The sequence below is a fragment of the Thamnophis sirtalis genome, unplaced genomic scaffold (assembly GCF_051295495.1).
Source record: "Thamnophis sirtalis isolate CommonGarterSnake01/CBP01778 unplaced genomic scaffold, rThaSir2_p1.2 scaffold_3, whole genome shotgun sequence".
NCBI classification, from domain to species: domain Eukaryota; kingdom Metazoa; phylum Chordata; class Lepidosauria; order Squamata; family Natricidae; genus Thamnophis; species Thamnophis sirtalis.
In genome coordinates this window covers 20,505,090-20,531,693 of record NW_028261383.1, presented here as the reverse complement: position 1 = coordinate 20,531,693, position 26,604 = coordinate 20,505,090, and the positions used below count along the sequence as shown (strand labels likewise).

At 42.5% G+C, this 26,604-nt stretch overlaps 3 protein-coding genes across 4 annotated transcripts in view; all 3 read left to right on the top strand.

Moving 5' to 3' along the window:
- LOC106543983 (uncharacterized) overlaps positions 1 to 4,917 on the top strand; it is a 6,833-nt gene extending 1,916 nt beyond the window's left edge. Inside the window, exons 3-6 of the mRNA XM_087711456.1 lie at positions 201 to 306; positions 451 to 530; positions 950 to 1,076; positions 3,081 to 4,917. Of these exons, the coding sequence (XP_087567582.1) occupies positions 201 to 306; positions 451 to 530; positions 950 to 1,076; positions 3,081 to 4,378 (1,611 nt within the window). The 3' untranslated portion in view covers positions 4,379 to 4,917. The remainder of the gene's footprint in view (positions 1 to 200; positions 307 to 450; positions 531 to 949; positions 1,077 to 3,080) is intronic.
- LOC148047437 (uncharacterized) lies at positions 4,653 to 26,604 on the top strand. Of its 2 annotated transcripts, XM_087711470.1 has the most exons (7): positions 4,653 to 4,735; positions 10,118 to 10,695; positions 10,943 to 11,048; positions 11,171 to 11,250; positions 12,010 to 12,136; positions 13,088 to 14,274; positions 25,902 to 26,604. In XM_087711470.1, the coding sequence occupies exons 2-7, from the start codon at positions 10,186 to 10,188 to the stop codon at positions 26,421 to 26,423; spliced, it is 2,532 nt and encodes an 843-aa protein (XP_087567596.1). In that variant the 5' UTR covers positions 4,653 to 4,735; positions 10,118 to 10,185; the 3' UTR covers positions 26,424 to 26,604. The 2 variants fall into 2 exon arrangements, with proteins under 2 accessions (XP_087567596.1, XP_087567595.1); XM_087711469.1 differs by lacking the exons at positions 4,653 to 4,735; positions 25,902 to 26,604 and adding an exon at positions 8,055 to 8,161 and having other exon boundaries at positions 13,088 to 14,379.
- On the top strand, positions 19,751 to 21,809 carry LOC148047438 (zinc finger and SCAN domain-containing protein 25-like). The gene is made up of 3 exons (XM_087711577.1): positions 19,751 to 19,852; positions 20,715 to 21,292; positions 21,540 to 21,809. The coding sequence occupies exons 2-3, from the start codon at positions 20,879 to 20,881 to the stop codon at positions 21,666 to 21,668; spliced, it is 543 nt and encodes a 180-aa protein (XP_087567703.1). The 5' UTR covers positions 19,751 to 19,852; positions 20,715 to 20,878; the 3' UTR covers positions 21,669 to 21,809.

Here is a 26,604-nt window from a genome sequence, read left to right as displayed (position 1 = left end):
GGCAGCTCTAAAGGGGATGTTTCTGAATTTGTCAATTTCTGGCAGAATTTTCTGGGATTATTAATGTATTAGGGCAATTCTTCTATTCTGTTTCGAGTTTTAGCAATGAACATTGGGGGCTGCTAGTTTGAAAGTGCAGTATGATAATTTATTAATATCTCTGTGCTGTTCCTTTGTTTCTCGTATCACATCATTTCCAGAAATCCATGGAAGCTTTGACCGAGTATCCTAAGGAGGGGAAAGATTCATTCAGATCTTCTCAAGAGCGGTTTTTCCAGAAAGATCAAAGTCAAGATGCTATGCAAGGTAATATAAGCTCTTTCTGGGTGATACGAGATTTCAACATTTAGCTGATTCTTTCTCTCCTCTTGATTGGAGTTTCTCTCTTTAACAAATCTCTCTCTCTGGAGTTTCTCTCTTTAACAAACATTATTTCTCTCTTTCTCATAGAGAGTCGAAAGCTATCCTTGGAGTTTTTAGAATCACCTCTTTGTAGTGGAGCTGAAGGATTAGCTGAACCGCTACTTCAGGTAAGGAGGAGGAAGCTTGGAAAAGGCCCCTGAATCTTGGATGGATTTCATTTGTTTTAGAGTTCAATGTATAAAATTGCTATTTCTAAGCAATATTAATTTGACCTCAGATCATTCATACTCAGCTTATTTTAAACGGTTTTGCCAGTAATTTGCTCTGGCCAGCCTTGGAAGAACGGGAGTCACTGATAAGTAGTGGTTTAAGACCCAACTATCTAGGCTACACCATAAGGTGTTCCAAACCCTTCCAGCTTGATCAAACATAATTTAGTTATGCCTTCAGGCAAAAGAGGAAAAAATCTTAATTCTGCAGAAGATGCCAATTTTGTTCACTGGATATCTCCTAGAATTGGTGGAAGAAAATTATCCCATTTGTTTTGGGATTATCTGTTAATAAGGAAACATGTTTCCTTGTTTAGGATGTTGTGTCTTTTGAGGAAGTGGCTGTGTATTTCTCCAAGGAGGAGTGGTCTCAGCTGGATGTTGACCAAAAAGCACTCCATGGAGAAGTCATGCTGGAGAATTCCAGGAATCTCTTTTCTCTGGGTAAGAACCCCTTTCTGTGCTGAGAAGTATAGGGAAGGGAGTTAAATGTTATTTCTGGGGGGAAAAAAGCATTTATTTACAGTGAATTCGGAAAGTATTCAGGTCCCCTTCACTTTTGTCAATTTTGTTATGTTGCCGACTGATTCTACAGTTGTTGAAATTCATTTTTTTCTCATTTATCTACACTCAGTATCCGATAATTACAAAGTAAAAACAGAATTTTAGAAATGTCTGTAAATTTATTAAAAAGAAAAAACTGAAATATCACATTGGCATAAGTATTCACGGGCCGGTGGTGGGTTCCTAACTGGTTTACTACTGGTTTGCTGAGAGAGGGCATTTTGCATACCTGCAAATATTTTGCACCTGCCCTGCTTGCTTCACTTGCACAAGGGCTCACCGCTCATTGCTACGCATGTGCAGTTTACTGAAAACTGTTTTGCGCATGCACAAAAACATGCCTTTATTGGCCAAGTATGATTGGACATACAAGGAATTTGTCTTTGGTGTATATGCTCTCGGTATACATAAAAAGATAAGATACATTCATCAAGAATCATAAGGTACAACACTTAATGATAGTCATAGGGTACAAATAAGCAATCAGGAAACAATCAATATTAATATAAATTGTAAGGATACAAGCAACAAAGTTACAGTCCTGCAATCATAAGTGGGAGGAAATGGGTGATAGGAACAATGAGACGACTAATAGTAATAGTAATGCAGCCTTAGTGAATGGTTTGACAGTGCTGAGGGAATTATTTGTTTAGCAGAGTGATTGTGTTTGGGGATAAACTGTCTTTGTGTCTAGTTGTCTTGGTGTGCAGTGCTCTATAGTGTCATTTTGAGGGTAGGAGTTGAAACAATTTATATCCAGGATGTGAGGGTTCTGTAAATATTTTCATGGCTCTCTTTTTGATGCGTGCAATGTACAGGTTCCTCAATGGAAGGAAGTTGGCAGTAATTTTTTTTTTCTGCACTTCTGATTATCATCTGAAGTCTGTGTCTGTCTTGTTAGGTTGCAGAACCAAACCAGACAGTTATAGAAGTGCTGATAACAGACTCTATAAATCCTCTTTAGAATTCTATCAGCAGCTCCTTGGGGAGTTTAAATTTCCTGAGTGGGTACAGAAAGAACATGCTTTGTTGTGCTTTTTAAATGACATTTTTGAGGTTAAGTGTCGCTTTTAGGCCTTGCGATAGAACCTAGAAATTTGAAAGTCTTTACTGCTGATAGAACTAGAATAAGGTTACCTGGTAATAAAATTGACAAAAGTGAAGGGAGTCTGAATACATTCCAAATGCACTCTATAGCACTTTATTTTTTGTAAATAATATACGCAGTGACATACTCAATGTTCCTTCCTACTGCTGTTTTCCCTAGAAAAACAATCCTGTGATATGCGTTAAGCTGGGAAAGTTTTGGTCCAAAGTCACCCAGGCAGCATTCGTGCCTATGGCAGAACTAGTACTCAGAGTCACCCAGTTTCTAGCCTGGTGTCTTAACCATATGACCAAACTGAATTTATGGAAGAAGGAAATTTATTGAAAGAAAAATTGAAAAACATCATAACCTGGCTTTTTACATAAAGATTTTTTTAAAATGCTTTCTGCTCATAAAATACACTATACTCATTTCATAGAAAATATTAGCAAGAATCTGGGGAACAGGCACCATGCAGGGATGGTGTGGCCTCTCTCGAGCCAGGTTCTGCCAACCACGATTCGGTATTCCCTCCTGAACCCAGTCACTGGGTTCCTGATGGTCCCAAGCTGCTATAACCAAGACCACATGAGTCCTGAGAGGGATGTTCCCTTCTTAGAGATGTGCCCATTTGTGTACCGAGTTTGCTTTTAACCTAAGTTGAGGGTGGGTATGGTGTCCAATACACTACAGAAGGTTGTGGGACCATGGAATTCTCCCAGGTCAAACATTAGTTCAGGGTTGTGATCCAATCCTATAGGAATGAAAATATACAGTTTTCCTTTTTCTTTTCCAAGGCTTTAATGGGCAAGAGAATAAGAATTGCAAGCGTGAATGTCAATCGATCCATTCGAAATGGGGGGAAAGGAAATTTGAAGATCAGATGCAACCAAAGAATGATGAAACAAAGAAATCACAAAGTGGAATTAAAAATGGTTTTTCTCGGGTCCGTTGGCTTCCTAACTGTACAGTGATCAATAATGGAGAAAGACCATATAAATCCATGGAGTGTGGAAAGAGGTTCAATAAATCCGATCATCTCTTTTCTCATAAAAAGACACATTCAGAAGAGAAACCAAATACTTGCATGGAGTGTGGAAAGACCTTCTCCTTTAATTATTCTCTTATAAGACATCAAAGGAATCACAAAGGAGAAAGACCTTATAAATGCATGAAGTGTGGAAAAACCTTTAATTGTAGCAGTAGTCTTAATTCCCACAATTTGATCCACACAGGAGAGAAGCCATATCAATGCATGGAATGTGGAAAGGGTTTTAGGAAGAGTGGTAATCTTAATACTCACAAGAGAATCCACACAGGAGAGAAACCGTATCAATGCATGGAGTGTGGAAAGACCTTCTGTTATAATCTTTCTTTTAAAGCCCATCAAAGGAATCACAAAGGAGAACCACCTTATAAATGCATGGAATGTGGAAAGACCTTTACTTACAGCAGTAGTCTTTATTACCACATGAGGATCCACACAGGAGAAAGACCTTATAAATGCCTGGAGTGTGGAAAGACCTTTACTCGTAGTTATAATCTTAATTCCCACAAGATGGTTCACACAGGAGAAGGACCTTACAAATGTTTGGAGTGTGGAAAGACCTTTACTCGTAGTTATGATCTTAATTCCCACATGAGGACCCACACAGGAGAAAGGCCTTATAAATGCATGGAGTGTGGAAAGACCTTTACTCGTAGTAATGATCTTAATTCCCACAAGAGGATCCACACAGAAGGACCTTATAAATGCATGGAGTGTGGAAAGATCTTTACTCGTATTTGTGATCTTAATTCTCACAAGAGGATCCACACAGGAGAAGGACCTTATAAATGCATGGAGTGTGGAAAGACTTTTACTCGTAGTAATGATCTTAATTCCCACAAGAGGATCCACACAGAAGGACCTTATAAATGCATGGAGTGTGGAAAGACCTTTACGCGTAGTTATGATCTTAATTCCCACAAAAGGATCCACACAGGAGAAGGACCTTATAAATGTGTGACATGTGGAGATAGCTTTAGAAGGAGTTGTGAGTTCACATCCCATAAAAGGATCCATATGGGAGAAAAATGGAGTGGAACCTTTTAAGGAGTAGCGTTTTTACTTGCTATAGAGGCTTCCACACATTGGAAAAACCATATCAATAAAGAAATTGTGGAAAGAGCTTCAAGGGAAATCCAGATAGTCCTTGGTGCATGATGTAATTGAGTCCAAAATTTCTGTTGCAAAGCGAAACAGTTATTGTGCATTTTGCTCCATTTTACGAGTTTTCTTGCCACTTTTTTTTGAGTGAATCACTGTAGTTGTTAAGTTAGTAATACTGTTATGAAATGAATCAGGCTTCCCCATTGGATTTGCTTATCAGAAGCTCACAAAAGATGATCAAATGATCCAGGAACACTGCAGCTGACATGAATCGATTGCCAACATCTGAAGTTTGATCAGGTGATTGTTGAGATGCTTCCACAGTCATAAGTGTGAAAAATGGACGTCATGTTTTTCAGTGCTTCTATAACTTTGAATAATCACTATATGAACGGTAGTAAATTGAGGACTACCTATAGTTGTCCAAAATATGACACAAGGATCACATGAGTAATAATCCAAATAAACTGTAACTCTTCTTAGACATGCATGCATAAATTGCGTTTCTAGTGCAAACCAGAACAGTGTGGATCCCTAATCCTGCTTGTGGTTTTTGCCAAGTTTCAAAAGACAAAGGACTTTTCTACGTGCAGAAATATTCTGTGTTTTTTTTTCATTATATTGTTTCAAATATTCCAAAATACCAAACACAATTATCACATTACTCTTCAATTATCTTAGGTTAAAAAGGGGAAAAATAACCATAAGTTTGTTAGAGGTTATCAGATATCTCTTGATGTTGCCTGAATATTTCTGTTCTGATATTGGGCAAAGTATCTTGGCCTTTCCCTTTCTTGGGCTGTTCTACCTTTTCCATCTCTGCTTGTCTGAGAAAGAGCCCAGTGAGAGTTCTTATTCCTGGATCCAGAGTGATGGATGCTACCAATGTCTCATGGGTTCTTTTTAAACCAGGAGTTCCCAACCCAAAGGCTGTGGCCTGTTTGGAACTGGGCCACGGAAGCAGTGGGTGAGCTTGTGCGGAAGTTGCTCCACTTGTGCAAGTGTCAAGCGCTGGCACTGATATGGAAACCTTTATTTTTGTGAGCGGCAGGTGCACAGGCCAGTTACTTCCACAAATGGAGCTGTGCATGCATGCGTCTTCCTGCTGCTTGCACAGAACCATCCTCTGTCTCTCCCTCCCACCTCGCTTTGCTACAAAGTCCAAAAGGTTAGGGACTGCTGTTTCAAATCATCAACCATACCCAGTTTGACTGAGTTGAGCTCAAAATATTTATGAGTAGCACTGGATTCTAGATGGTTTCTCCCAATACGGGTTGTGGAGATGTTTTACTTTGAAAAAATATAGAAGATACAAAAGAAATATACAAACAATGATGTTCTTTTTATGTTTGTTTTTTATACTAAATCAGACATGACAAACACAAGTCCCGTCAGTACCAACCCGCGGTCAGATTAGATGTGGGCCATCCTAGTGACAGCAGAGGGCTGTCCCTTGCCACCACACCCCACCTCACCCCACCCCACCTGAACACTACCCCTGGTTGTGTGCACAGGAGATGGTGAGCGTGCAAGGTAAGGAGAGCCAAGTGGGCCATGGAGGCGGCAGAGTCCCTGAGGGCAGACGCTGTGCTTCTGCTCTTGGCCATCATGGCCTACTTGCTGTCCCAGCCTTGCAACTGGTTCTGTGCCTCCAGGCACTGTCCTTTTCACCGGGCTGGCCCTGGTTCCACGTGGGAAAGCTATGACAACTGGCAGCTCTGCCACTCTTTTCCCTCTCCCCATGTCCCTTCCTGGGCACGGAGGAAAGGAAGGAGATAGGAATGAGGACGAGGGAGGGAGGTATAGATTGTAATGAGATGGAGGGCGGACTTTAGTGAACTGCCTTAGCAATTATCCACCAGCAACCCTGCTAGTCTTGCCATCCCCTTTGTCTCCTCCTCCTGGCCTCTCCTTGTGGTCTCCCATCCGAACACTGACAATGCTTTGCTTACAAAGTCGGGTCTGCATGGAAAGGGAGTGGGCCTCTCTGGCATACTTTATTCTCACACCCACTATGAGCAAAATGGCCAAGAAGAGTAAGCACAGCAGCTGCAATCACAAAGAGAAGATAAGGGTGGCTGAGCAACCCTTCAGGAAGGGTTGACCTGGGCTGCAAGATCCCAGGCCTCCGGGCATCCCGTGCCTCTATCCAGGGATCCTCCATATGGCCTGAGAGGGATGGCGAGGCTCCTCTGACAGGCGAAGCTTTGGTGCTTGTCCTGGTCTCGCCTTCCTCTGCTGGAGGCCTCTGGATACCTATTTCCAGCCTTGTCTGGCCCATAATAGGCAGTTGCTTATGGAAGTGTGGAGGAGAAAGTTTACAGGAAGTAGTTTCCCCCATGTCCAGCTTTTGCCTTGACAGATCTCTGGAGAGGAGGAAGGGTGCCCTAACAAGCCAGCATCTTTATCACACATAACTGGAAACAAGGATTTCCTTTCAGAAAGGGCTAGCCTCTTTCGTGCAGGACGGAGTGTTCCTAACCCTAACCGTCTCCAAAGATCTATAAAGGTAGAAGTTGGACTCTGCTCTCTGCAAACTTTAACCTCCATCCTTTCACACTCAACAGTGTTGGCCCTCCCTCTGTTGCTTTGTTGGGAGTAGGTAACTGACAGGGAAATAAACACCAATGATGTCTGAGATTGGGAGAAGAACGTCTCCATTGTTGTCCTGTGCGCGCCCGCGTGCACACTCACCCCCCCCCACACGCCATCCAAGCTTGATGACTTATCAACATCTAAGCTTGCAAATTGCCAATCATGCTTGGGCTTGGATAAAAAGGCACCAAATTTTCACCATCTTGAGTTGCCTAGTGCAACATATTCCATCCTGACCCAGCTGTCCCAAGTCAGCCACACCCAGTGAGTGGTATTGAACCAACTATGGCCACCTGGCCACACTTACCCGGCCTCTGTGAGTTGTCATAGTCTTACATGCAACTGGCCTTTTGAGGTCAATGCTGATGCGGCCCTCAATAAAATTGAGTTTGACACCCCTGCTTTGCATCATCCCCCTGAACATTGATTGTATCATGTATGGAAAAAGCTTCATTCCTCTCACAAAATAAACCAGAATGAAGGGAAGAATTGCTCTCACAAAATAAGCCGGAATGAGGGGAATCCCATTAAATGCATATTCAAAAATCATTTTTCAAGTAATTTTTGCCTATCATATGATAAAGTTTAGGAAAAAATCTAAATGTGAATTAAATTTAATTAAATATCCACTAATATGGTTATTTATGAGACATTATTAAATTTCATTTTGTTCTAACTAAAAATTAAAAATACATGAAACTTACGGAAAGATTTGTGGGAGGCAATTCTCAATCTTCCCAAGATGACAGGTGGTTCTTAGACGTTAAAAAGAGGAAAATCTTTAAACTGATACTTGCTGGAGATGCCACGTCCTTTCTAGATAGACAATGTCAGAGGGAATCTTTCCTTAATGTAGCCTAATGCCCATCGTCCCAGACACGCATGGAACATGACGTCCTGCGCCCTTGCAGGGGCTTCTGGCAGCGCGCATAGGATCCTCTAGGGGGCTCCCTGGAAGAACCGGGCAGCTCCTTCCCGCCTTAAAAGAGAACTGAGCATGCGCGATCTCTCCCAAGTCAAGGGTGATGATTGCTTCCGAGGCATTTTCCAGCGAAGACTTGAAAGGTTGTCCGCTCTTTCTACGGTGTCCGAGTCTGCTCCTGCCCCCCCCCGTTCGCTATGAGTCTTTGGGTGAGTCTTTCTAGCAAAGTAAGGGGCTGCAGGGAGGTTTCGAGATCCAGACGTGATTCGGGGTTCAGTGATAGGGCTTTTCTCCCGCGCTGGAGACTCACATTGGAGACATGCAAAACTTCATCGGATTTGGAGATATGGGAAGGGGGGGAGCCCCTGATTCCATGTTCCCCTGTCGTCCCTGTGCATACGCGGGCCAGGCAGGAAGAAAGCAAAGCTTCGGATCCTCTCAGTTGGCGCTAGAGAGAAAAAAAAACAGCGTCAGAAAGGAGGGAGCCATTTCAATGGGAAAACCTCTCCCTGGGAGAAGAGGAGAGGTCGTCTTTGCAAAACAGAGATTTGTACCTCCAAGTCAGTCCTGATTCCTGGGCAGTTTCCTACTTTCCCGCCTTTCCCCGCCAGCAAGTAAAGAAGGAAGATGCATCATTGCCACTACGTCCCCGATTAGGCCAATGTTTTTGTCAATACTGGCCTTTGTAAACCCTGGGTGTTGCAATCCATTGTTTATTTATTTACTGATGAAGTGGATATAGAGAGCCCCTCGTGTCACTTGCTACTTGTGACCTGGGGCTTTTATGCTTTGGATTGTGCAAATGTTGTTCTTAATTGTGCAGCCATAGAAATGATATTAAACTGTCTATTATATTAAATAAAATTATAGTTAGACGTAAAGAGCTATTTGGTTCAGTGATGAAAACACTAGGTTGAAACCAATAGATTAAATTCTAGTAGTCCAACCTTTGGCATGAAAGCCTTGAGCCTATCCCAACTCTCAGCCCAATCTACTTCACAGGGCTGTTGGGGGGAGGGGAATAGTAAGAAGGAGCATTGTGTATAATTTCTGTCTAGAGTAAATAACAACAACAACAATAGTTTGGAACAGAACACGCCAGATATCACAGTTGTCGAAAACAGAAACGTACAATTTAATTGATATTGCTGTACCAGGAGATGCCTGAGTCAAAGAAAAAGAACTAGGAAAAAATCATGAAATATCGCGACCTGGCCATCGAAACCACAGCTCTGAATGAAACATATAACAGTGATACCCATTTTAATTGGGTTACTTGGCACCATGTTCAGGGATTTTATGCAACACATAAAGAAATTGCAGCTTTCTGCAATAACACCAGTGGAACTGCAAAAAACTGCACTCCTTGAAACATCATTTATTTAAAGAAAATCCTTGGTTGATACCTAGGATGCTGGCAGCAACTCATATAAACCATTAATACCATCAATGGTATTTGTGACAAATCTTTCACTTGATTGAGTTTCATGTTTAATGAATAAAAGAAAAAATAATAATAATTTGGAACACAAAATGCCAGACATCAAAGTTGTCAAAAACTGAAACAAACATACTGAAACATACAAACATACAATCTATTGACATCGCTGTACCAGGAGATGCCAGAGTTGAAGAAAAAGAACTGGAAATCACGAAATATCGTGACCTGGCCATCAAAACTACATAATTATGGATGAAACATGTAACAGTGATACCCATTGTCATTGGGGCACTTGGCACCATGTCCAAGAATTTTATAAGATGCATCAACAAATTGCAGCTTCCTGCAAAAAACTCTGCTACTCGGAACATCATATGTTTTAAGAAGGTTCTTGGTTGATACCTAGGATGCTGGCAGCAACCCATGTCAACCATTAGCACAGTCAGTGGTATTTGTGATGCTTTTTTGAATGTTCAGTGGACTGACTCATGTTCAGTATATAATAATAATATAATGACATTTAAAAATTAAATTTTAATAATTTTCCCTTTATGTATAGAAATAAAGTTAGTTAATAACATCCCCCCCCCGACATTGGTAGGTTCATGGATATTTCTTTTTTTGATTATTCCTTCTCACTTCCCTTCCCTCTCTTGATAAGGATGCTACATAGTTCAATTATTCACCCTAGTAAACACCCTAAATTATTTGATTTCCATTTCAGGAATATAAGCTGGGAATACTTTATGGTTCTTCTGGAATTTTAAGTATCTTGTCTGGGAAGAGAGCTGAATGGCCTTGGAAAATTTCCCCAGACCTCTTGTGAACAGAAAGACCTGTGGAGATCCTTGGGTACATTTTGGAGGTGCATTAGAGACCAGAGAGAAGATGGAGGGCCAACACCCAGCAGATGCAGAAATTGGAAAAGGCCCTCCAGCTGCTCAGCCTTGGGGCTGTGGGAAGAATGGTGCAAGTCCTGGGCGGAAGAGCCAAGAAGAGGCATCCAATAGTTCAATGGTCCAGTGCTGTCACTTCAGGAAAGTGCGGTTTCAGAATGGGAGCCGTCCCCGAGATGTTTGCACTCAGCTTCACTATCTTTGTCGACAGTGGCTGCAACCAGAAAAATACACAAAGGCTCAGATGCTGGACCTGGTGCTCCTGGAACAATTGCTGGCTGTCCTTCCCCCAGAGATGTCAAAATGGGTGCGGGAGTGTGGAGCAGAGACCAGTTCCCAGGCGGTGTCCCTGGCCGAAGGCTTCTTGCTGACTCAGGAGGAGGAAAACATGCAAGAAGAGTTGCAGGTGGGATAATGGAATCATGGCAGCTCTAAAGAGGATCTCTCTGAATTTGTCAATTCCTTTCTGGCAGAATTGTCTGTGCTTATTATCCTAAGGGCATTTTTGTGTTCTTCTAGAAGATGTATTTTGGGCAATTCTTCCCTTCTATTTCAGTAATGGACATTGGGGGCCTCTAGTTTGAAGGTGCAGTATGATAATTCATTTCTATCTCTGTGCTGTTCCTTTGTTTCTCCTATCACATCATGTCTAGAAATCTTCGGAAGCTTTAGCTGAGTATCCTAAGGGGAGGAAAGAGTCATTCAAGCTTCTCTTCAGGGAGAACATCCAGAAAGATCAAAATCAAGATGCTACGCAAGGTAAAAAAAGCTTGAGATTTTGATGATGCGAGATTTCAACATTTAGCTGATTCTTTCGCTCCTCTTCATTGGAGTGTCTCTTTTTAACAAATCTGCTTCCAGTATTTTTCTCTTTCTCACAGAGAATAGAAAACTGTCCTTGGACTTTTTAGAATCACCTCTTTATGCTGTAGCTGAAAGATTTGCTGAACCGCTTCTTCAGGTAAGGAGGAGAAAGACCGGAAAAGATCCATGAATCTTGGATGGATTTCATTTTGTTCTAGAGTTCAATGTATAAAATTGCTCCTTCTAAGCAATACAAATTTGACCTCAGGACACTGAACATTCACACTCAGCTTAATCTACCCTCTTCCTTCTGAGGGTATCCTTTGTGAGTGGCTTTCTCCACCCCTCCTGCTTCATCCTCAAGTTTCATTGACCAGACTGTTGTGAGCATCGGGGTTCTTCCCTCCGTCTTCCAGGGTTTTTTCCACACACCATTAGAAAGAAAATATTATCTTTGGGACAACCGTGACCTGGTATTGAGAATCTCTATAGACATATACTATGTAATATAGTACTCTAACAACCACTTTCAACTCCTTCATGAAGGTCTGGAGTTGGGGTACATTTGTCCCTCAGTGGATAAAGTGAACCATTGGAAATAATGTCACATGGGTTTTGCCAGTATTTTGCCCTGCCAATCCTAGGAAGAGTGGGAGTCACTGACAAGTAGTGGAATTAAGAACCAACTACCAACTGAGCAAGACTATTTTAGTTGGTTATATTGTAAGGCATTGCAAACACTTCCAGCTTGATCAAACATAATTTAGTTGTGCCGTCAGCTAAAAGAGGTGAGATCTTAATTCTGCAGAAGGTATCCATTTTGTTCACTGGATCTCTTTCCTAGAATTGGTGGAAGAAAATTATCCCATTATTCTTGGGATTCTCTGATAATAGGGAAACATGTTTCCTTGTTTAGGATGTTGTGTCCTTTGAGGAAGTGTCCGTGTATTTCTCCAAAGAGGAGTGGTCTCAACTGGATGCTGACCAAAAAGCACTGCATGGAGAAGTCATGCTGGAGAATTCCAGGAATCTGTTTTCTCTGGGTAAGAACCCTTTTCTGTGCTCAGAAATATAGAGAAGGGAGTTAAATGTTATTTCTGGGGGAAAAAATATTTATTTACAGTGCATTCAGAAAGTATTCTGACCCCTTCATTATTTTCAATTTTGTTATGTTGCTACATCATTCTACAGTTGTTGAAATGAGTATTTTGTATTTTAGGAGCAGGAAACGTTTAAGAAAAAAATGAATATACTTTATGTAAATGGTAGGCTATGCAGATTTCAAATTTTTCTGTGAATATATTTCCTTCTTCCATAAAATCAGTTTGGTCCAATGGTTAAGATACCAGGCTAGAAACTGGGTGACTGTGAGTACTGGTTCTACAATAGGCATAAATGGTGACTTTGGGCAAAACTCTCTCAGTCCATGTTAAAGGGTTTTTGTAGGGCCATGATGGCGAACCTATGATATGCGTGCCCAAAGTGGCACATAGAGCCATGTGGCCTGGCATGCCATTTGACCAAATTGATTTTATGGAAGAAGGAAATTTATTGAAAGAAAAATTGGAAAACATCATAACCTGGCTTTTTACATAAATATTTTTTAAAAATGCTTTCTGCTCATAAAATACACTGTACTCATTTCATAGAAGATATTAGCAAGAATCTGGGGAACGGGCTCCATGCAGGGATGGTGTGGCCTCTCTCAAGCCAGGTTCTGCCGACCACGATTCGGTATTCCCTCCTGGGTTCCTGATGGTCCTAAGCTGCTATAGCCAAGACCACATGAGTCCTGAGAGGGATGTTCCCTTCTTAGAGATGTGTCCATTTGTGTACCGAGTTTGCCTTTAATCTAAGTTGAGGGTGGGTATGGTGTCCAATACACTACAGAAGGTTGTGGAACCATGGAATTGTCCCAGGTCAAACATTGGTTCAGGGTTGTGATCCAATCCTATAGGAATGAAAATATACAGTTTTCCTTTTTCTTTTCCAAGGCTTTAATGGGCAAGAAAATAAGAATTGCAAGCGGGAACGCCAATCGATCCATTCGAAATGGGGGAAAAGGAAATTTGAAGATCAGATGCAACCAAAGAATGATGAAACAAAGAAATCACAAAGTGGAATTAAAAATGGTTTTTCTCGGGTCCGTCGGCTTCCTAACCATGCAGTGATCAATAATGGAGAAAGACCATATAAATCCATGGAGTGTGGAAAGAGGTTCAATAAATCCGATCATCTCTTTTCTCATAAAAAGACACATTCAGAAGAGAAACCAAATACTTGCATGGAGTGTGGAAAGACCTTCTCCTTTAATTCTTCACTTATAAGACATCAAAGGAATCACAAAGGAGAAAGGCCTTATAAATGCATGAAGTGTGGAAAAACCTTTAATTGTAGCAGTAGTCTTAATTCCCACAATTTGATCCACACAGGAGAGAAGCCATATCAATGCATGGAATGTGGAAAGACCCTTACTTACAGCAGTAGTCTTTATTACCACATGAGGATCCACACAGGAGAAAGACCTTATAAATGCCTGGAGTGTGGAAAGACCTTTACTCGTAGTCATAATCTTAATTCCCACAAGATGATTCACACAGGAGAAGGACCTTACAAATGTTTGGAGTGTGGAAAGATCTTTACTCGTAGTTATGATTTTAATTCCCACATGAGGACACACACAGGAGAAAGGCCTTATAAATGCATGGAGTGTGGAAAGACCTTTACTCGTAGTAATGATCTTAATTCCCACAAGAGGATCCACACAGAAGGACCTTATAAATGCATGGAGTGTGGAAAGACCTTTACTCGTATTTGTGATCTTAATTCTCACAAGAGGATCCCCACAGGAGAAGGACCTTATAAATGCATGGAGTGTGGAAAGACTTTTACTCACAGTTATAATCTTAATTCCCACAAGAGAATGCACGCAGGAGAAGGACCTTATAAATGCATGGAGTGTGGAAAGACCTTTACTTGTGTTTATGATCTTAAATCCCACAAGGGGATCCACACAGGAGAAGGACCTTATAAATGCATGGAGTGTGGAAAGACCTTTACGCGTAGTTATGATCTTAATTCTCACAAGAGGATCCACACAGGGGAAGGATCTTATAAATGTGTGACATGTGGAGATAGCTTTAGAAGGAATTGTGATCTCACATCCCATAAAAAGATCCATATGGGAGAAAAATGGAGTGGAACTTTTTAAGGAGTAGCCTTTTACTCGCTATAGAGGCTTCCACACATTGGAAAAATCATATCAATAAAGAAATTGTGGAAAGAACTTCAAGGGTAATCCAGATAGTCCTTGGTGTATGACTGTATTTGAGCCCAAAATTTATGTTGCAAAGCGAAAGTTATTGTGCATTTTGCTCCGTTTTACGAGTTTTCTTGCCACTTTTTGCGAGTAAATCACTGTAGTTGTTAAGTTAGTAATACTGTTATGAAATAAATCAGGCTTCCCCATTGGATTTGCTTGTCAGAAGCTCACAAAAGATGATCAAATAATCCAAGAACACTGCAGCTGACATGAATTGGTTGCCAACATCTGAAGTTTGATCAGGTGATTGTTGAGATGCTTCCACAGTCATAAGTGTGAAAAATGGACGTCATGTTTTTCAGTGCTTCTATAACTTTGAATAATCACTATTTGAACTATAGTAAATTTAGGACTACCTATAGTTGTCCAAAATATCACACAAGGATCACATGAGTAATAATCCAAATAAACTGTAGCTCTTCTTAGACATGCATGCATAAATTGCGTTTCTAATGCAAACCAGAACAGTGTGGATCCCTAATCCTGCTTGTGGTTTTTGCTAAGTTTCAATAGACAAAGGACTTTCCTAAGTGCAGAAATATTCCGGTTTTTTTCCATTATATTGTTTCAAATATTCCAAAATACCAAACACAATTATCACATTACTCTTCAATTATCTTAGGTTAAAAAGGGGAAAAAAACCATAAGTTTGTTAGAGGTTATCAGATATCTCTTGGTGTTGCCTGAATATTTCTGTTCTGATATTGGGCAAAGTATCTTGGCCTTTCCCTTTTTTTGGGCTGTTCTACCTTTTCCATCTCTGCTTGTCTGAGAAAGAGTCCAGTGAGAGTTCTTATTCCTGCATCCAGAGTGATGGATGCTACCAATGTCTCATGGGTTCTTTTTAAACCAGGAGTTCCCAACCCAAAGGCTGTGGCCTGTTTGGAACTGGGCCACGGAAGCAGTGGGTGAGCTTGTGCGGAAGTTGCTCCACTTGTGCAAGTGTCAAGCGCTGGCACTGATATGGAAACCTCTATTTTTGTGAGCGGCAGGTGCACAGGCCAGTTACTTCCACAAATGGAGCTGTGCATGCATGCGTCTTCCTGCTGCTTGCACAGAACCATCCTCTGTCTCTTCCTCCCACCTCGCTTTGCTACAAAGTCCAAAAGGGTAGGGACTGCTGTTTCAAATCATCAACCATACCCAGTTTGACTGAGTTGAGCTTAAAATATTTATGAGTAGCACTGGATTCTAGATGGTTTCTCCCAATACGGGTTGTGGAAATGTTTTACTTTGAAAAAATATAGAAGATACAAAAGAAATATACAAACAATGAGTTCTTTTTATGTTTGTTTTTTATACTAAATCAGACATGTCAAACGCAAGTCCCGTCAGTACCAGCCCGCGGTCTGCGATTTCTCCGCGGGTGGTTCATGAAGCCAATGAGGAAAGAAGACTCAGACACGAATTTCCTTCGGGACGAAACCGACCCAGAACGAAGTCTGGGGGTCCTTTTTTATTGAGCATACACAAGGGAGGGGTGGATTCACATAGCCAATGGGGACCAATCATGATTGTGCAAGCTTACAGTATATGGTAACTCATTTACTTCCATGTAGACCTAAGGAATGCTCATAGTCAATAATCTTTTATCATCATGCAAACATCCAATGCTTAATTAATGTTTGAGAGTTAAACAGTTGTAACCCCTGATTTAATCAACGCTTAGTTACAAGTCTGTGGTTGCTGATCTGCTTAGTGTTAAGGGTACTGATTTAATCAACGCTTGGAGTTGGACAGTTTGTCTTACTGATCTAATCATATGGCCAATTATTGCTTTTAGTTTACTGATTTAATCATATGGTTAATTATTCTGTTCTATACATGTTACAGTATGGCAGATGCATACCTGCACGTATATCGCAACAGGAGATGGTGAGCATGCAAGGTCCGGAGAAGCAAGTGGGCCATGGAGGCAGCAGAGGCCCTGGGGGCGGACGCTGCGCTGCTGCTCTTGGCCATCATGGCCTACTTGCTGGCCCAGACTTGCAGCTGGTCCTGTGCCTCCAGGCACTGTCCTTTTCACCAGGCTGGCCCTGGCTCCACATGGGAAAGCTATGGCAACTGGAAGCTCTGCCACTCTTTTCCCTCTCCCCATGTCCCTTTCTGGGCATGGAAGAAAGGCAGAAGATAGGAATGAGGACGAGGAAGGCAGGGAGGAAGGTAGTAGATTGTAATGAGATGGAGGGTGGACCTAAGTGAACTGCCTTAGCAATTGTCCACCAGGAACCCTGCTAGTCTCGCCATCCCTTTTGTCCCCTCCTCCTGGCCTCTCCTTGTGGTCTCCCATCCGAACACTGACAATGCTTTGCTTACAAAGTCGGGTCGCCATGGAAAGGGAGTGGGCCTCCCTCTGGCACACTTTGTTCTCACACACCCATTATGAGCAACATGGCCAAGAAGAGTAAGCACAGCAGCTGCAATCACAAAGAGAAGATAAGGGTGGCTGAGCAACCCTTCAGGAAGGTTGACCTGGGCTGCAAGATCCTAGGCCTCTGGGCATCCCGTGCCTCTATCCAGGGATCCTCCATATGGCCTGAGAGGGATAGCGAGGCTCCTCTGATAGGCGAAGCTTTGGTGCTCATCCTGGTCTCGCCTTCCTCTGCTGGAGAACTCTGGATACCTATTTCCAGCCTTGTCTGGCCCATAATAGGCAGTTGCTTATGGAAGTGTGGAGGAGAAAGTTTACAGGAAGTAGTTTCCCCCATGTCCAGCTTTTGCCTTGACAGATCTCTGGAGAGGAGGAAGGGTGCCCTAACAAGCCAGCATCTTTACCACACCTAACTGGAAACAAGGATTTCCTTTCAGAAAGGGCTAGCCTCTCTTGTGCAGGATGGCTGGGGAGTGCTTCTAACCCCAACCCTCTCCAAAGATCTATCAAGGTAGAAGTTGGACACAGCTCTCTGCAAACTTTAACCTCCACCCTTTCACACTCAACAGTGTCAGCCCTCTGTCTGTTGCTTTGTTGGGAGTAGGTAACTGACAGGGAAACAAACACCAATGATATCTGAGATTTCATTCATTTCATTTCATTTTCATTTTATTGACATTTATAGGCCGCCCTTTTCCCTAAGGGGACTCAGGGCGGCTTACATTTCATAGGAGGGGAGTGCAAGACAGGACACAAAAGAAATGTGAATAAAGGAAAATGACCAATAAAACACAACATTCATTCGGCATTCGGGCGGGGCGAGATTAGGATCTTATCCCCAGGCCTGACGGGATAGCCAGATCTTGAGGGCTATGCGGAAGGTCTGGATGGTGGTGAGGGTGCGAATCTCCACGGGGAGATCGTTCCAAAGCGTCGGAGCTGCAACCGAGAAGGCTCTTCTCCGCGTAGTCGCCAGTCGGCACTGACTGGCGGATGGAATTCGGAGGAGGCCTACTCTATGCGATCTGATGGGACGAAGGGAGGTAATCGGCAGAAGGCGGTCTCTCAAATAGTCAGATCCACTACCATGAAGGGCTTTATGAATGGTGAGTAGCACCTTGAAGCGCACCCGGAGATCAACAGGTAGCCAGCGCAGCTCACGGAGGATCGGTGTTATGTGGGCGAACCGCGGTGCGCCCACAATCACTCGCGCGGCTGCATTCTGGACTAGCTGAAGTCGCCGGATGCTCTTCAAGGGCAGCCCCATGTAGAGCACATTGCAGTATTCCAGCCTAGAGATCACAAGGGCTCGAGTGACTGTTGTGAGAGCCTCCCGGTTCAGGTAGGGCCACAACTGGCGCACCAGGCGAACCTGGGCAAATGCCCCCCTGGTCACAGCTGACAAATGGTGGTCAAAAGTCAGCTGTGGGTCCAGGAGGACTCCCAAGTTGCGGACCCTGTCTGAGGGGTATAAATTTTGACCCCCCAGCCTGATTGGTGGAATGTTGGCCAAATTGTTGGGAGGGAAACACAACAGCCACTCAGTCTTGTCTGGGTTGAGTACCAGTTTGTTAGCTCTCATCCAGTCCCTAACGGCCTCAAGACCCCGGCTCATCACGTCCACCGCTTCATTGAGTTGGCACGGGGCGGACAGATACAGCTGTGTATCGTCCGCGTATTGATGGTATTTTATCCCGTGCCTCCGAATGATCTCGCCCAGCGGTTTCATGTATATGTTGAATAGTAGGGGGGATAAGACCGAACCCTGCGGCACCCCATAAGTTAGGGGCCTCGGGGACGATCTCTGCCCCCCCACCAACACCGACTGCGACCTGTCCGAGAGGTAGGAGGAGAACCACCGCAGAACAGTGCCTCCCACTCCCACCTCCCGCAGTCGTCGCAGAAGGATACCATGGTCGATGGTATCGAAAGCCGCTGAGAGGTCAAGGAGAACCAGGATGGACGCATGGAGAAGAACGTCTCCATTGTTGTCCTGTGCGTACACACACACACACACACACACACACACACACACACACACACACACACACACACACACAGAGGAGCCAATCCAAGCTTGGTGACTTTTATCAACATTAAGCTTGCAAATTGCCAATCACGCTTGGGCTTGGATAAAAAGGCACTGAATTTTCCCCATCTTGAGTTGCCTAGTGCAACATATTCCATCCTGACCCAGCTGTCCCAAGTCAGCCACACCCAGTGAGCCAACTATGGCCACCTGGCCACACTCACCCGGCCTCTCTGAGTTGTCATAGTCTTACATGCAACTTGTCTTTTGAGGTCAATGCTGATGCGGCCCTCAATAAAATTGAGTTTGACACCCCTGCTTTGCATCATCCCCCTGAACATTGATTGTATCATGTATGGAAAAAGCTTCATTCCTCTCACAAAATAAACCAGAATGAAGGAAAGAATTGCTTTCACAAAATAAGACAGAATGCCCATTAAATGTATATTCAAAAATCATTTTCCAAGTACTTTTTGCCTATCATATGATAAGGTTTAGGAAAAAAATCTAAATGTGAATTAAATTTAATTAAATATTCACTGGTATGGTTATTTATGAGACATTATTAAATTTCATTTTGTTCTAACTAAAAATTAAAAATACATGAAACTTACGGAAAGATTTGTGGGAGGCAATTCTCAATCTTCCCAAGATGACAGGTGGTTCTTAGACGTTAAAAAGGGGAAAATTTTTAAACTGATACTTGCTGGAGATGCCACGTCCTTTCTAGATAGACAATGTCAGAGGGAATCTTTCCTTAATCTAGCCTAAAACCCATCGTTCCAGACACGCATGGAACATGACGTCCTTGCAGGGGCTTCTGGCAACGCGCATAGGATCCTCTAGGGGGCTCCCTGGAAGAACCGGGGAGCTCCTTCCCGCCTTACAAGAGAACTGAGCATGCGCGGTCTCTTTCCCAAGTCAAGGGATGATTGCTTCCGAGGCATTTTCCAGCAAAGGTTTGAAAGGTTGTCCGCTCTTTCTACGGTGTCCGAGTCTGCTCCTGCCCCCCCCCCCCGTTCGCTATGAGTCTTTGGGTGAGTCTTTCTAGCAAAGGAAGGGGCTGCAGGGAGGTTTTCATGGTTCGAGATCCAGATGTGATTCGGGGTTCAGTGATGGGGCTTTTCTCCCGCGCTGGAGGCTCACATTGGAGACATGCAAAACTTCATCGGATTTGGAGATATGGGAAGGGGGGGGGGAGCCCCTGATTCCATGTTCCCCTGTCGTCCCTGTGCATACGCGGGCCAGGCAGGAAGAAAGCAAAGCTTCCGATCCTCCCAGTTGGCGCTAGAGAGGAAAAAAAAACAGCGTCAATTTATTGACATCGCTGTACCAGGAGATGCCAGAGTTGAAGAAAAAGAACTGGAAATCACGAAATATCGTGACCTGGCCATCAAAACTACACGATTATGGATGAAACATGTAACAGTGATACCCATTGTCATTGGAGCACTTGGCACCATGTCCAATAATTTTATAAGATGCATCAACAAATTGCAGCTTCCTGCAAAAAACTCTGCTACTCGGAACATCATATGTTTTAAGAAGGTTCTTGGTTGATACCTAGGATGCTGGCAGCAATCCATATCAATCATTAGCACAGTCAGTGGTATTTGTGATGCTTTTTTGAATGTTCAGGAGACTGACTCATGTTCAATGAATAAAGTATATGATAATAATATAATGAAGACATTTAAAAATTAAATTTTAACAATTTTCCCTTTATGTATAGAGATAAAGTTAATTTATAACATCCCCCCCCCCCGACATTGGTAGGTTCATTGAAATTTCTTTTTTTGATTATTCCTTCTCGCTTCCCTTCCCTCTCTTGATAAGGATGCTACGTAGTTCAATTATTCACCCTAGTAAACACCCTAAATTATTTGTTTTCCATTTCAGGAATATAAGCTGGGAATACTTTATGGTTCTTCTGGAATCTTAAGTATCTTGTTTGCGAAGAGAGCTGAATGGCCTTGTAAAATTTCCCCAGACCTCTTGTGAACAGAAAGACCTGTGGAGATCCTTGGGTACATTTTGGAGGTGCATTAGAGACCAGAGAGAAGATGGAGGGCCAACACCCAGCAGATGCAGAAATTGGAAAAGGCCCTCCAGCTGCTCAGCCTTGGGGCTGTGGGAAGAATGGTGCAAGTCCTGGGCGGAAGAGCCAAGAAGAGGCATCCAATAGTTCAATGGTCCAGTGCTGTCACTTCAGGAAAGTGCGGTTTCAGAATGGGAGCCGTCCCCGAGATGTTTGCACTCAGCTTCACTATCTTTGTCGACAGTGGCTGCAACCAGAAAAACACACAAAGGCTCAGATGCTGGACCTGGTGCTCCTGGAACAGTTGCTGGCTGTCCTTCCCCCCCAGATGTCAAAATGGGTGCGGGAGTGTGGAGCAGAGACCAGTTCCCAGGCGGTGTCCCTGGCCGAAGGCTTCTTGCTGACTCAGGAGGAGGAAAACATGCAAGAAGAGTTGCAGGTGGGAGAATAGAATCATGGCAGCTCTAAAGAGGATCTCTCTGAATTTGTCAATTCCTTTCTGGCAGAATTGTCTGTGATTATTATCCTAAGGGCATTTTTGTGTTCTTCTAGAAGATGTATTTTGGGCAATTCTTCCCTTCTGTTTCAGTAATGGACATTGGGGGCCTCTAGTTTGAAGGTGCAGTATGATAATTCATTTCTATCTCTGTGCTGTTCCTTTGTTTCTCCTATCACATCATGTCTAGAAATCTTCGGAAGCTTTAGCTGAGTATCCTAAGGGGAGGAAAGAGTCATTCAAGCTTCTCTTCAGGGAGAACATCCAGAAAGATCAAAATCAAGATGCTACGCAAGGTAAAAAAAGCTTGAGATTTTGATGATGCGAGATTTCAACATTTAGCTGATTCTTTCGCTCCTCTTCATTGGAGTGTCTCTCTTTAACAAATCTGCTTCCAGTATTTTTCTCTTTCTCACAGAGAATAGAAAACTGTCCTTGGACTTTTTAGAATCACCTCTTTATACTGTAGCTGAAAGATTTGCTGAACCGCTTCTTCAGGTAAGGAGGAGAAAGACCGGAAAAGATCCATGAATCTTGGATGGATTTCATTTTGTTCTAGAGTTCAATGTATAAAATTGCTCCTTCTAAGCAATACAAATTTGACCTCAGGACACTGAACATTCACACTCAGCTTAATGTACCCTCTTCCTTCTGAGGGGATCCTTTGTGAGTGGCTTTCTCCACCCCTACTGCTTTACCATCAGGTTTCATTGACCAGACTGTTGTCAGCATCGGGGTTCTTCCTTCCGTGTTCCAGGTTTTTTTTCACACACCATTAGAAACAAAATATTATCTTTGGGACAACCGTGACCAATGTTCCCTCTAATTTTTTTTCAGGGTGAGCGGAAAAGTATAGTGTTTGAGCGGCACAGTTTCATGCCTGAGCACCTAAGAGAGCAACAGTTTGAACTTCTGTCTCGTCTGCTGGACATTTGCGCAACATTCCAAGCGCCAAGCACCAATTGTGAGCGAGGTTTCAGCCTGATGAATGCCAGGCATGAAAATGTGCTACTCAAACACTATACTTTTCTGCTCACCCTGAAAAAAAAAAGACTTCTGCTCAGCTTTTAGATCATTAGACTGGCTAGAGAGAGACATGGCACCAACAGGGTCCTGGGTCCTGGCATTTTGCAGGCAACCTGTCCTCTCACATTCCTTTGGAATGCAACCCATCACATTTGAATTAGATTTTGCCAATTATCCTATTAAAAGATAATCCTATTATTCTAAAATATGACTAACTCGATATTAAAAATGTAAATATTTAATGCTGATAAATAATAGCAGTAATTGTTATTTAGTATGATTAAAATCAGTATTGATATATCAATATATCTATCAAAATTGACAATAAACACTAAAATAACAGTACAAATATATAATGTGGAATATAAATGTAATAAATATAATATATAAATACAACATAAATGTAATAAAATAATTTATCATGAAACTCTCCCCCTTTAAAGTAATAAGATCAATTAAATAGTCTAGCAAGTTTGGACAATATGCTATATGTTATGTTACTTAAGAATATATATGCCTCAGAATCAGATACAACATCCACATCATTTCCAACTGAGTCAATAAAATGATATGCCATGCCAAAACTATTTTAAATAAAGATATGAAATTAATCAAGTATTGCATTTATTTTTCAAAATGAATGTAGAATTTTTATTATTTTTTAAGTTTTGTACCCTATCTTTTCTAACTAACGCTAACTTTAAAAAGATGTTACATCAGACTACAATACAAGTAATTAAATGAAGACTAAAATAAGTGTTTTGGCATATTGAGCTTTTTATATTTCTTTCTAATATTGCTTCCTTAGTTGAGAACTTCCTCCTCAGCTTACTTACGCATTAACTGTTTGTTGCTTTTATGGCTTATTCATTCACTGCTCCATCTTCAGTTTTTTTCACAGGGGGCAGGGCTTCCTTCCTTCCTTCCTTCCTTCCTTCCTTCCTTCCTTCCTTCCTTCCTTCCTTCCTTCCTTCCTTCCTTCCCGCCACTCCTTTGGCCACCAATTTCGATCCAACTCTCTCTCTCTCTCTCTCTCTCTCTCTCTCTCTCACACACACACACACACACACACACACACACAGACACGTGTTCTTTGGGGGGGTTGAATTACTCCGCCTCACTGCGCAAAGTCGGCTCAGCATGTGTTCGGCCCCTGCTTACGCTGAATCAAATCTGCAGCCGGCGGGACCATTTCAAAGCCTCCAGTCCTCTTGCTCCTTCTCCTTCACCGGCAAAGCAGCGGCGGTGGTGCCTCCCTCTCCGCTCGGAGCACCTCAGCTGGGCTCTGGGTTATCCCTGCCATCGCCTCCACCTCCGCCGCTTTCCTACTAGCTCCCGCGGCCTCAAAAGCACAGCAGAGGAGGAAGGGGGAGGGATAATGCGGGGGCCAGCTCAGGTGCTCCGTGTGGAGAGAGAGGCACCACTACGGGAGCTTTGCTGGTGAAGGAGAAGAAGCAAGAGGACTGGCGGCTCATCAAAACAAGTCTGGGGAGGTCCTTTGCAGGCGGCCAGTTCTAGCTGCCTGCAAAGGACTTCCCCACGTTTGCTTTGGTAGAAAGCTCTGCGCGGCAGTTAGAAAGCTCTGTGCGGAGGTTTCTAGCGACGTGCGCGGCCGCGCACGCGCGCACCTTAGAGGGAACAGTGACCGTGACCTGATATTGAAAATCTCTATAGACATATACTATGCAATATAGTACTCTTACAACCACTTTCAACTTCTTCATGAAGATCTGGAGTTGGGGTACATTTGTCCCTCAGTGGATAAAGTGAACCATTGGAAATCATGTCAGATGGGTTTTGCCAGTATTTTGCCCTGCCAATCCTAGGAAGAGTGGGAGTCACTGACAAGTAGTGGAATTAAGAACCAACTACCAACTGAGCAAGACTACTTTAGTTGGTTATATTGTAAGGCATTGCAAACACTTCCAGCTTGATCAAACATAATTTAGTTGTGCCGTCAGCTAAAAGAGGTGAGATCTTAATTCTGCAGAAGGTATCCATTTTGTTCACTGGATCTCTTTCCTAGAATTGGTGGAAGAAAATTATCCCATTATTCTTGGGATTCTCTGATAATAAGGAAACATGTTTCCTTGTTTAGGATGTTGTGTCCTTTGAGGAAGTGTCCGTGTATTTCTCCAAGGAGGAGTGGTCTCAACTGGATGCTGACCAAAAAGCACTGCATGGAGAAGTCATGCTGGAGAATTCCAGGAATCTGTTTTCTCTGGGTAAGAACCCTTTTCTGTGCTCAGAAATATAGAGAAGGGAGTTAAATGTTATTTCTGGGGGGAAAAATATTTACTTACAGTGCATTCAGAAAGTATTCTGACCCCTTCATTATTTTCAATTTTGTTATGTTGCTACATCATTCTACAGTTGTTGAAATGAGTATTTTGTATTTTAGGAGCAGGAAACGTTTAAGAAAAAAAGAATATACTTTATGTAAATGGTAGGCTATGCAGATTTCAAATTTTTCTGTGAATTAATTTCCTTCTTCCATAAAATCAGTTTGGTCCAATGGTTAAGATACCAGGCTAGAAACTGGGTGACTGTGAGTACTGGTTCTACAATAGGCATAAATGGTGACTTTGGGCCAAAACTCTCTCAGTCCATGTTAAAGGGTTTTTGTAGGGCCATGATGGCGAACCTATGATACGCATGCCCAAAGTGGCACATAGAGCCATGTGGCCTGGCATGCCATTTGACCAAACTGATTTTATGGAAGAAGGAAATTTATTGAAAGAAAAATTGGAAAACATCATAACCTGGCTTTTTACATAAAGATTTTTTAAAAATGCTTTCTGCTCATAAAATACACTGTACTCATTTCATAGAAGATATTAGCAAGAATCTGGGGAACAGGCTCCATGCAGGGATGGTGTGGCCTCTCTCAAGCCAGGTTCTGCCGACCACGATTCGGTATTCCCTCCTGGGTTCCTGATGGTCCTAAGCTGCTATAGCCAAGACCACATGAGTCCTGAGAGGGATGTTCCCTTCTTAGAGATGTGCCCATTTGTGTACCGAGTTTGCCTTTAATCTAAGTTGAGGGTGGGTACGGTGTCCAATACACTACCGAAGGTTGTGGCACCATGGAATTGTCCCAGGTCAAACATTAGTTCAGGGTTGTGATCCAATCCTATAGAAACAAAAATATACAGTTTTCCTTTTTCTTTTCCAAGGCTTTAATGGGCAAGAGAATGAGAGTTGCAAGCGGAAACACCAATCGATCCATTCAAAAGTGGGGGAAAGGAAATTTGAAGATCAGATGCAACCAAAGAATGATGAAACAAAGAAATCACAAAGTGGAATTAAAAATGGTTTTTCTCGGGTCCATTGGCTTCCTAACCAGACAGTTATCAATAATGGAGAAAGACCATATACATCCATGGAGTGTGGAAAGAGGTTCAATAAATCTGATCATCTCTTTTCTCATAAAAAGACACATTCAGAAGAGAAACCAAATACCTGCATGGAGCAGGGAAAGGCCGCCTCCTTTAATTATTCCGTTATAACACATCAAAGGAATCACAAAGGAGAAAGACCTTATAAATGCATGAAGTGTGGAAAAACCTTTAATTGTAGCAGTAGTCTTAATTCCCACAATTTGATCCACACAGGAGAAAAGCCATATCAATGCATGGAATGTGGAAAGGGTTTTAGGAAGAGTGGTAATCTTAATACTCACAAGAGAATTCACACAGGAGAGAAACCGCATCAATGCATGGAATGTGGAAAGACCTTTAGTTACATGAATAGTCTTTATTACCACATGAGGATCCACACAGGAGAAAGACCTTATAAATGCATGGTGTGTGGAAAGACCTTTACTCATAGTAATGATCTTAATTCCCACAAGAGGATCCACAAAGAAGGACCTTATAAATGCATGGAGTGTGGAAAGACCTTTACTGGTATTTGTGATCTTAATTCTCACAAGATGATCCATACAGAAGAAGGACCTTATAAATGTGTGACATGTGGGGATAGCTTTAGAAGGAGTTGTGAGATCATATCACATAAAAAGATCCATATGGGAGAAAAATGGAGTTGAACTTTTTAAGGAGTAGCGCTTTTACCTGCTCTAGAGGCTTCCGCACATGGGAAAAGCCATATCAATAAAGAAATTGTGGAAAGAGCTTCAAGGGAAATCCAGATAGTCCTTGATGTATGATTGTAATTGAGCCCAAAATTTGTGTTGCTAAGCAAAACATTAAGTGCATTTTACCCCGTTT